The 12,196-nt window shown below is 40.0% G+C and overlaps 1 protein-coding gene across 1 annotated transcript in view; it reads left to right on the forward strand.

Moving 5' to 3' along the window:
- The window catches only part of LAMC1 (laminin subunit gamma 1), a 127,847-nt gene that overhangs the window by 54,499 nt on the left and 61,152 nt on the right, over positions 1-12,196 (forward strand). The window contains exon 2 of the mRNA XM_007425370.4: positions 11,869-12,173. Coding sequence (XP_007425432.1) covers positions 11,869-12,173 — 305 coding nt within the window. The remainder of the gene's footprint in view (positions 1-11,868; positions 12,174-12,196) is intronic.

The following is a 12,196-nucleotide window of genomic DNA, read 5'->3' on the forward strand; positions in this document are numbered from 1 at the left end:
GATTATTTGTAGGTTCCTGTAGCTCTGAATTTCAGTCATGGTATAATTCCTTAAGCGATGATCAATACTCTTTTCCCACTTTATTATTCAGTACACAATAGTAAAGCCTAAAAGTTAAGGCCCCATTGTGGGAAGGGGGTTCTGTTAAAGCCAAATGTCTCTTAAAGCCAAATTTAATAATGTATGTAATGTTTACATACTTTATGTAGCTTTAACATAATTAAAACGTGATTAACATAATTTTACGTAAAATGTAAGAGCACTGTCCATGCTGATTTGCCAAGCAGTGGTCTTTCTGTTTGGCAAAGAAGTCCAAATTCAGATTTTGCTTATTGCTTCTGTGGTCCACTGAATGTAGGTCCATAAAATTGAGGTCTTACTGTAATACAATACAATGCAATACAGTACAGTACAATATACTGTAAATAAGGTACAGTGCGAGCTGAAGTATTTAATCAAGTAGCACTTGATATGCCCAGTTCTCTCATCTATAAGCTATTAAGTATCCAAACCTTTGGAAGCTGTAATTGCATAATGGGAAAAATTAAACCTATGTGCATGTATACAGCGCTTTATGTTTATCTTTTCTCTCATACACACACCCTTGACATATTTGCTGAAATATTGTGCAATTCTGCTTGTGGGACCTTCATTGTGTTCTTTATGACCATGTACCTGCTCAAAGTCCATTTGGAAGCTTCTAGAATTTGCAGGCTGTTTGATAGTAGCCCTGCCTTCTATATCGCCTCCATGACTAGACACAGCTCCTGCTGAATCCTTTCAGTTTGTTTTCAGCCATCACAGTGACAGCATGTTAGTTCTCGGAACTTGGCTATTCTTCTGGAAGTCTTACTTTTCTCCACTTCATTTTATTTTTCATATGCATATTTCGTTACTTGACTTACTGCCTGTATGGTGCATGAGGGAAATTAAGGGGCAGGTTACCATTGTCCAATTCATGCACCCTTCTGGCTTTGAAAGCCCCACTCTGTGGATGCCAGCACTACAATAACAAATTTCTCTCCTCAGATGGACACAACTTTTGTCTTTTGTGCTTTGGGGAAGGCCACACAGTAGACTCTCTCAAGCATTGCCAGGCATTTATGAAACATGTTTGATGCAATAGCTCTTCTCATTTGTGGGCCACTGTTTGGACTATTTGCTATTTGCTCCTTGGGAGGAAAGCTATGGCAAACCTAGATAGCATATTAAAAAGCAGAGACATCACCTTGCCGGCAAAGATCCGCATAGTCAAAGCTGTGGTTTTTCCAGTAGTAATGTATGGCTGTGAGAGCTGGACCATAAAGAAGGCTGAGCACCGAAGAATTGATGCCTTTGAACTGTGGTGCTGGAGAAGACTCTTGAGAGTCCCCTGGACTGCTAGGAGGTCAAACCAGTCAATCTTAAAGGAAATCAACCCTGATTGCTCATTGGAAGGATCGATAATGAAGCTCAAGCTCAGATACTTTGGTCACCTAATGCGAAGAGAGGACTCTTTGGAAAAGACCCTGATGCTGGGAAAGATTGAAGGCAAAAGGAGAAGAGGACGGCAGAGGATGAGATGGTTAGATAGCATCACTGAAGCAATGAGCATGAAACTGAGCAAACTCAGGGAGGCAGTGAAGGACAGGAAGGCCTGGCGCAATATGGTTCATGGGGTCACGAAGAGTCGGACAGGACTTAATGACTGAACAACAACAACAAATTTGGACTAAGTTTTTAGAGTGGCACATTCTGAAATTTACCTTCACCCAAAGTTCCTGCCTTTATCTTTACCCAAAGTTCCTGTTGTGTAATAAAAGTTGCCAGGGACCTTGTATGTATTATCTCAAGCACATTTCAGATCCTCATCTTCTGTCTGGAATCCTCAGGACACTGCCAGGGAAATCACTTAAGCAACCCAAATCTTCTAAAACATCTGTCATAGTCAGCTCCAATCAGAAGAAAAAGAGACACAAGGGTGTTCCTATGACACCCCCCTCCCCACCAAATCTCTGTAATTGCAGATGTTTCACCACAGCCATGACTCCATCTTTGATTCTGCCAGTAAGACTGCTGCTGGATTTGGACCATATATCCTCATCTGAGTCTCCTCAGATCTGAGACTCAATTTTGGAGACAAGAACTCATAACAGATTGCTTTCCCCACTGTCCCTCCATGCTCAGAATTGTGCTTATTGGACCAAAACAAACTCCTCTTTGGGGAATGCCTTTCTCCAATTTCCTTCCATTCTGCATCCTCATGTGAGCCATGATAGTGGGCCTCTTGTCATCAGGCTTTTCATGTCTGGATGATGCCCATCTGCTCCTGAGACTGCCCATGATACATAATGCTGACCACTATGTGCTTTGATCATCAGCTTCATATTTTTTTCCTCCTCTTCCATCAAGCATCATAGTTATCCACTTCGCTACAGTTGCCATTCGTTGGAATGACCCCATAACGGATAAGCCTACATGACATCACTGGTATCTGTTCCACCTCCCTCCCTCCCTCCCTCTGTAATCTCAGGGTTAAACCTTCACCCCTAGACTTCAATCCTGCATGGTCTTTTTCCTGAAGATCCCTTTTATCTCTGCCATGAGAGAGAGGGTTATATCTTTGGATATTCCTCTACACAAGTCTTCCACGTGCTTACATTCCAGGGTTCTGTCCTATTCTCTATTATACTTATTTAGTTGACTTTATCAGAGGGTGTCAAGAATGTACAAAACTCTCCAGTTCAGGAATGGAATGTTCCTGAGGACTCCAAAATATTCTGTTCCCCCATTGAACCATACTGAATCTTTTCCAGACCATACATTTTGGGGAATGTTCAGTGGTTTCTAAAGTAAATCCTATGAAGCCAAAATGGTTCAAGGTATCTCAGGGATAGTCTGAATCCTAAACAAGCCTTTTTCATCTGGAACACTGTGTCTGAGACAACTCAAACCACTTCCTATTTGGAGGATTTATTTCAGGAAACTGCTGAACACACCTGAAATGGCATGAACTTTAGGAGAAACAGAATGTTCTGGCATTCTCTGGAATATTTCGTCCCTGAATCAGGGAGTTTTGCACATCCCTAGAATCAGCCCTATCTCTGATGCATCCTGGTTTCTCCATCTATTTTGTTACCTAATTCTCTGAACATGCACCAAAGTCTCCTTTGGAAAAAAATCTATTTCTAGAGCGAATAGAACGTTTTTCATATAGTATATTGTCTTTGCCTGGAAGCCCAATGGTCAACAGTTTGCCAGTTAGTATAAGATGCCAACATCTCTCCAGACCTCATTCCTATGCTTCTAACTTTGCTGACTCTATGTAACCAATTTCTTGCTTTGTAGAAAAGTTGCATGAAGTGAAAAAGGATAGGTGCTGATTGTTGTTTCAGCACTTACCAACTAATTGTATAATAGTGGGACATCTCAGTCAGTTTCTCACTGCCAGCAACATTCTGTACCCACAGATAAAGAGGCAGGAAGTTAGCCTGGCCCCAAAGTTACATTCTTCAGTGCACTCTCCCTCTGCATAACTAACTGTCAAGCATGCATGGCGAAGCATGGATGACAAATGTCAAGCTTGGCTTTCCAGGCAGAAGCAGTGTTTCTAGGCTAAATCATTGATAGTGGAATGATTTTATATTAAAAACAAACCTTTGTGTGAATCTTGCCTCGTTTCAGTTTCGCCATCTGTGCGTTACTTTCCAAGAAACTTATTCATTTATTTGATTTAGATAAGCGCATATGTGACTCTAGGCGGCTTACAATAAAATAGATAAAATACAGTAATATAAAAATAAAAACATCTAGCTGAGCATCATAAAGCAACCATCAACAAAGCCAAGAGATGGGCTCTACCTCACACCCGGGGCCTCAGGCCTTGGCACAAAGCCAAGTTTTCAAGGCCTTGTGAAAGGCCAGCAGGGTGGGGGCTAAGCTAATCTCAGAGGCAGTGATGTTCCAGAGGGTGGGCACCAAGGCAGAAAAGGCGCTCGTCTTGGGCCCCACCAGTAACACTCCTTAGCACCTGATGGCACTTGGAGCATGCCCCTCCTGTCGGACTGGGTAGAACAGTTGTGGAGAGACAGTCCCATAAGTAACCGAGTCCCAAGCCACAATAATGCTTAATGTATAACCCTTTGCTATTTGTCATAGATTTATCATAGTTTAGAAATTAAATCTATTTCACAACTTGGCTGAAATCAGTAATTTTTTTTTTTTGGCACAAATTTTTCATTTTGTGCATAACATTATTGTGGTTTCAGCTGCTTTTCTTACTCTGCAGATCTGTGTGGTTATGAAATCCCCACAAACTGGTCTTATCAGGCTCTTTTCTGCAGTTACATGTAATTGGATTGACTCTGGTTTCCTGCCTTGCTTTAAAAAAGTACACGGCACATTCTCCCAGAAGGCCTGTTAGAGACTGGCAGATGAATCATTTCTCCTATTGGTTGTATTAATTTCGTTAGTTAACCTTAGATTTTATTTGACAGTGAACACCATGTAGTCGATCAGAATTAAATAGTTTGCTTTGGCACCTAGGTATGGAAGTAATTAATTTTAGAACACTGAACAGGAATTAATTTCACTGAAGGATCAAGTTATTTGGGTTAGATTCAGTTTCTTTCTCCAGTTTTATGCTCCTGGATACTTTGCAATGTAACTTGCAAAATTCCAAGCCAGTCTGGAGTGATAGCCAATTAATAATAGCCAGTCAATTTGTAGATGCATGCACTTATATCCAGGTCTGTGTCTGTTGTGTGCCAAAGGAATAGAAATGTTTAATGAATGCAGATGATTTCAGAATGAGATCTATACGGAAGGTGTATTTTCTATATACCGCACCTACCAGCTATCTTAGAGGAACAAAAGTCTTGTATTTTGCCTGTCTTGTATTGATTTGCCTGTTCCTGTTTTTAATTCCCTCCTTACTTGAGTTGTGAGAGATTTGGGTGGGAGTAAAAAGCATGATCTTCTCACCAGTGACTGCTGAAGAACAGACTTCAAAGCATTCTAGCATCGTTAATTTCTTCCACTTTTTCCCAAGGTCCTGTTGTGCATATAGGAGAAGAAAAACACTGTTTGAATGTACTTCCCTGCACAGTTGGGAACACAGCACAGTTGGGATCTTTCATGTTACCCAGCTTCCATGGTTGACATGCAAAACAATAGTATGTCAGGGTAATTTTTAAGATACTTCGCAAATCCTTCTTTGCTTTGCTTTTATCCATGGAAAACCTCTGTGCTTCTATTGGGCCATTTAAATTTCATGTTACGATCAACCGTTTTGCAGAATGAAATAATTAAAATGGTGGGTATTAAGATGATTTTGGTAACATCAATCATAAGTCATATATTTTAAAAATAAGGTGTTCCTGTTCCAAGGAGCTTACAATGTAGAAATCCTGATGGAAATAACAGAGAAAGTAGAGGAGGCGGTAAAGCCAGGAATAATATTTTACTTTTTTTTAGTTACACTTAATCATAGCAGTAAGAAATGGGTCCACAGTCGCTTTGCCCGAGCTTCATGGAAAAGGTAACATTTGAAGAGGGATTGGAAAACATGAGAAAAGTAGCCTTCCCTGAGGCAATTATAGACATAAAGGTGTTGCAGAGAAGAAAGGCTAGATCTCATTTTATCAATCTCACCTACACTTCTGCTGCTTTGTATAAAACAAAGACTGAATTCTCTCCCTATTCCTGGCTGTCAAAATTCATGTTTCTCTTACTTTTCTTTGCTGAAGGGGCATGATCAGCTTTATCCTGTTCATAACAAGGAAAGAGAAGACATAAAGGGGTTCTAATTATTAATCTGAATCCTTTTCTCTCCTCTTGCAGCTTCCAGTGGGTTTCATACGGTTTGTTTGTTTGTTTTTGGAATCTGATGTTCTGTTGCTCTGGATGCCGGCCAGTGTTTGGGGATAGGTATTTAGCTGCGGTCTGAGGCTGCCACTGGAAAGAGAGGCAGGAAAATCTTCTATGAATATTTAGACTTCTGGATTCTTAATAACATTGTGAATTCTGTTCAGTTCAGTTGGCATCACTCCTACTTTTCAAAAAAATTTTTAGTTTTGACTTATTTTTCAGATCAAAAGTTGGGCATGTTTGCTTTCAGATTTTGTTTCCTATAGCTAGTACATATATATTTGTGTACAAAGGCCTCATTTTTTAAAAATATGTTTTATTACAGGTTTTACAAAGAACATGAAAACTAACACAAACTAATAAAGAGTATTAAGTAAAAGTCCTCATTTTGGACCTACATTTGTTATGGTTGAATGGGTTTTTCCAGGTCCAGGCTCTTACTCCATTAGTTTGTGTTGAAAGGACAGCAGTGCTAGCTAGAGATGATGGGAGCTTCTGAAGGGCACGCTCTGGGAAGACTGATCTGGGAAGTGTTGGCTTGTTCACTGAAATAACTTATAGTTGCACCAAGTCCTGTACTCTATGGACCTTTTTCGATAGCTGCCCCTAAATTTGGAACTCCCTCCCTGTGGAGGTTCTGTCATCTCTGTCCCTCCTAGGCTATTGGAAAGGTACCAAGACCTCTCTGTTCCATCTAGCACAGGAGGAAGATATGTTCTGATTGAAGATGGGGTTTCTGAACATACGCGTTTTCTATTTTCTGGTTTTTACATTTTTGATTCTGTTAAATTTTAAGTATCTGCTTGTTATTGTTTATGCATGTTGTTTAATTTTATGATGCGATCGTTAGCTGCCCAGGGCCTTCAGGAATTGGCAGCATAAAGATGAAGTAAATAAAAATAAAGAATGAGATGTTTGATTTGATGATCCTATGCCTGTTGCAAGCCTTAGACCACAGTTTTCTGTCTTCCTAAGTTTTAGTAGAGAGCCAGTTTGGTGTAGTGGTTAAGGCATCAGGCTAGAAAATGGACAACCATGAGTTCTAGTCCTGTCTAAACACAAAGCCAGCTGGGTGACCTTGGGCCAGTCCCTCTCTCTCAGCCCTAGATAAGGAGGCCATGGCAAACCACTTCCGAAATCTAGCCAAGAAAACTGCAAGGACTTGTCCAAGCAGTCATCAGGATTTGAGACTGACTCAAAGGCACTAAAATTTAAAAAAAAAAGAAAAAAAAAGCTTTAATATTCTAGCAGGAAAATGGAACTTACATTTCCTACACACTGTGGAACATAGTATAAAGAGAAGTTCATCTGGACTAAGTAGCTTGCTCTTTCTTTCTACTGATATCAAATGGATTTAAATCATAACAGTTTTATTGTTACAGCCACCATCATCTCAATGCAGATAGTATTGCATTGTGTAACCTTTGTGCAGTCATGACCTACTATTGCAGTTAGGCTGCTCTTTTGCTAAGAGGCCACGGGACTCTTCGTCCGATTGCCTACATAGTCATCTTTGGGCTCAAATGCGTGTACCTTTGTGGAAAAAAAAACCCCTAGCACACAAAAGTAATTTGTATGCATACCTTGGTGATTGTGTCATTGTAATTGAAATGATAGCTTATTTTGCTGCCACCATAATGGCAGGGAAAGGAAGATTTGTTTAAGATTGGCTTTCTTCTACATATTGTATTACTGGTAAAATATCAAGAAGAACATTGCAAACAGATTAGTGAAGTTTGTGCTAATTATTATATCCTGCTACAAGGTCCTCATATGAACCCGAAACACATGTAGATACAGTTACAGGTGAAAAAACGGCAGCATTTCCTCCCTTTCCCTATTACAAGCCTGTATGTTGGGAAACCAGGCAATTTTGGCAGGGGATTCTGGGAACTGCCTTCCAGATGGTTGGCCTTCTTTGCATGGATCTCCAATCATGCTAGGGAATGCTGTATTACACTGCATGCAGAACACTTCGTGTGAATTAGTGTTTTGCATTTGAACACTTGCTATGATAGCTGTTTTTTTAAGGAATCATAGGACTTTGCATTTGGCTAAAAACCTTTTTAGGAAAAAAAATATTGTTAATATCAGGGAACTTATGTGCCCACAAGTAGGTCAAGCAATATGTGTGTCACAATATTCTAGTTGTTATGTACGTGTTACAGCATCACTGTGGAACTATGAAAAGGTAGAGTTTGTGTTGTAATATTACAATGTGCAGATCATCACTTCATGCCAAGTGCAAACACCTGTGTCAGGGACATGATGGCTCCATTGCATTGGATGTATTAAGATGATGGCTAAAACAGCTCTCAGAGATTTTTCAGTTTGGATTCCTGTTCTGTGTAGGGAGTTGGACTTATTGATACATCCCAGTTTGATCATTTGTGCACTAAAAACAGGCATGATTGGTGACTCTGATTCTTCAAAACCTAAGAAATTCATGTACTTGAGATGACTGCTATGCTAGAAGCAACTCTGAGTTCTCTTATCTTTGAATAGCACATATAGAAAAATAATGCCATTGTATAGTTTGAGGTGAAGGGCGTTCTCTCATTTTTATTTATTTGTTTTATTTATTTGGTTGCCTGACTGCAGAACTCATTGATTGGATGTGTGTGCCCTCCTTGATGAGGTGAAATAGGAACAGCTGGTGTGCAGCTGTGTACCTTGTTCTGGGAAGTTTTCTCATAGCATAGAAATGTTGAGATGGAAGGTGGTTTATCTGAAGCATTTTTATAGCCCTTCCTGCCGTTGTAATTCTTGTTAAACATTTCTGGCACCCCAGGGGCACTTCTCCAGTTCTTCTTAACTGCTTTACAAGTTCATTTTTCCTCATGTTCCTAGGATTCAGCAGCAAGAGAGCCCACGCTGTAGTGGATAGCCTACTGTGTTGTGAATAGCTCAGACGTCTTTTGTCTTGATTGACTGAAAATGTTTCTTAGTTGTCCATTCAGGCTAAGGAATGGCAGCCAGCTGAGCTTCCATCATGGCGAAGCTTGAAAACAATACACACTGTCCTTTCTCGCTACTCTGTAGTAGAGGGCTGTCAGGTCACTGCTGAAAATTTCTGAAAGTGTTTCTTTAACAGAAGTGCCAGTGTTCTTGAACAGCAAAGCTTTGGAATGCTTGTTTCATTTACAGTTCAGAAAAGGGTGTGTGTGTATGTGTGTGGTATTTTTTCTTGACTTTCTTCTTCCTTTTTTGGGTGGGGGGGTACTCTTGTGGATAGATCCTAAAGCTGTAAAAATCATTTTGCCAGGTCAGTGGACTTTTGTGGAGTTAGTTGCATTGGTGCCGTCTGTGGAATGGATACTGGGTTCCTTCTCATCCTTGCTATATCCAAATCCTGTCCCTTCCTTCTGCACTGTATATTTCTTATAGCTGAGAGCAGACCTCAACCTTTTGAGAATTCCATTCCAATGTGTTGCAAATTCAGTGAACCTTGAATAAGTAGAAATGTTATCTTCTACTGGTCTTCTTGCTGAAGAATCTCTTGGAATATCCACACAAAATTTATTAAGAGGCAACTCTTCTCAGCTTCTCCCTTCTTAAGATACTTTCCATTCACGCAGATTTACTAGGAGGCATGAAGTAGGAAATGGGTTTTGGTTTGGACTCAAAGCAAACACAGAATGGTTCACAGCTTCTTTGGAACTGTTTAGGTCCAAAAGAATGGAAACTCAAGAATGTTTAGATTGTTGCAGGTTTGGGCAGAAAAAAAAAAATCCAGGAAGATCTGACAGGATAAGCTGGCAAGGGTGGTGTGCTTCATTTACTTCTCCCTTCCTCCTCTGCATGGCCCCTGCATTGCCTATGCACTAATCTTCCCAATATCATCTTCTTCCTTTCCTACCTTCTGTTAGCTGCTGCTGCCAAGGCACAGCATATCCAAGCCAGTCCCCCTCCCAATATTTCCAGTAACCTACCTTTCCGTGGCTGCACCAATAATGCTTTGGGCTGTTTTTCTTCCTCCTGTGAAACATCTCCACCAGGAACTGGCATAGATTCCATGTGTCTAAATATTGATCTGTATTTGGTCCATCCTGGGCAAAATACAAATCTCAGTCTGAATGTGGACCACCCAAGGCTGGATGTTCTGTGCATTAAATCGTTTGTGAACAGAACATCCCCAGTAGCCAAATAAGAATATGGAGTATATGCTACATGAGTTTTTCCAAATCATAGCATCCTCCTAATGCATGGACCTTTGGTTTCCAAAATTCCCGGTTGTGATCATGTTCAATTGGGGAATTCTGTATGTAGCCTTAACATCTGAAGGGCACCCAGTTTTTGAGGAATGCTGCTGTAACCAATGTAGTCTAGGTGGGACCCAGGTTAAATCACTGAAGCTTTATGTCTTTAAAATTTACTAGAAACAGTAAATACAAGGTTTTTGTATTTTATACTATTTGTAAACATGCAAATATACATCCTGGGAAAGATAGGCTTTTTGTTTCCATCATGATGGGGCCCAGATTATTTGACAGAATGACTGGTGCCACTTAAGATATAAAAAGTTGAGAACCACTCCTCTAGAAAACATTGTTGGTTCACATGGGTGAAGAGTGTTCATGAAGGCAGCATTTATCCTAGAATAGGCTTAAAGAGCTTTTCTTCTGATTTCTTAGGTTAGGTAAGAACTGTCTCCATTTGACCAAATAAGAACATTTTTTAATTAGAAAACAGCTGGTGGGAATTTCAGACAAGTTGTAAGTTCTGTGGGGTAATAGTAACTTTTTCAGGCTTGCAAGGCTGTCCCAGAAACATAGATTAGAAGAAGGGAATGCAGATATTTTGGACTGCAATTTTCATTTGTACCGGTCAGTTTTGCTAATGGTCAATGGTTACAGGCGCTGTAAGTCTCAAGCAGCTGAAGAATGCCAGGTTACCTCTTGGATAATCTTCAGTGTTCCGGGTTTTGTTACACAGTATGCAGAAAAGTTTATCAGAAAGAGAACATTGGAAAACCTGTTCAATAAAAGAGAAGTTAATAGCATAACTTTTACAGTGACGCACTTTCCTTGGAAAGAGAAAATCTCATGATAGTTTATGTGACATTTATTAGCTATATTTGGAGATATGCCAGCAACTGAAAGAATCCAGAATGGTGTCAATGGAGATTTTTATATCACCATGGGAAAGGAGTGGGGTACATACTCATATTTTATGTCTTACTAAGGCTTGTAAACCCCATTCTGTTATTTATTTGATTATCCAGAAAGACCTAATGTCAAAGGAGCTTCCTCTTTGCTCTTTCCTTCCTAGGGTAATTAAGTTCAGCTGAAAATATTTCCTTGATCCCTTCACTACCGTGACATGAAATAGGAAGTGTCCAAGATGCCAATTGTAACACCAAGAGGCTGATTGCCCCATTTCTCTGGCTCAGCTTCAGCATTTCTGATATCATCTGTGGACTGTAGGGAAAGTGAAAGTGGCAGTATATCACCTCCTATGGAGGATGTACTTTACAGGAGAGCTGGTCTCATTCTTCTAATGTCAGCAGCATTGTGTTCACTTGTACAGGAGTTGAGTTTGTGTGAACCCTCTTTTTCTTCCCTGGTAATGAACTGGAAAAATGTAGCATTTAAATTAAGTAATCGAAGTGCTTCACAAATATTATCTTGGCAGTTTTTACAGCACCCTACTTTAGACATATAAATATCAAGCCCACAGGACATAGAACTGACAAATTAGTTAGGTTTGTACGACAACATGGGAGCTTAAGGCTGAAATGAAGCTTTTTCATTTCAGGAGTCCCTGGCCACATGCATATTGTGGCACCCCAAAAGCCAGAAAAAAACCATTCTTATCAAAGTACTACAACAATTGTGCTTGCCCGCTTGGTTTATTTTTAAAATATCCGAATTGTTTCTTTGCCTATAAGCGCTCCAGGATAATAGAAAAATAAATGCAATTTAACAATAGGAAAAGTTAAAACAAAACCACTCTATTACAATCAAGCAAAAATAAATGAACAGCTTTGACTGCATTACATTTTTGTTTTCTTCTTTACAGGAAAGGCCTTTGATATCACCTATGTACGGCTGAAGTTCCATACCAGCCGTCCAGAGAGTTTTGCCATCTACAAGCGCACTCAGGAAGACGGTCCATGGGTGCCCTATCAATATTATAGTGGCTCCTGTGAGAAAACTTATCACAAACCCAATCGAGGTTTTGTCAAGAGTTGGGAAGATGAACAGCAGGCTGTTTGTACAGATGAGTTCAGTGACATCTCACCACTCACTGGTGGCAACGTGGCCTTCTCAACACTGGAAGGAAGGCCCAGTGCTTATAACTTTGATAACAGTCCTGTCTTACAGGTAAGAAAACTTGAAATTGAATC

Source organism: Python bivittatus, unplaced genomic scaffold (assembly GCF_059951505.1).
Source record: "Python bivittatus isolate LINGU-HERP-01145 unplaced genomic scaffold, Pbiv_v1 ctg000700_np1212, whole genome shotgun sequence".
NCBI lineage: Eukaryota > Metazoa > Chordata > Lepidosauria > Squamata > Pythonidae > Python > Python bivittatus.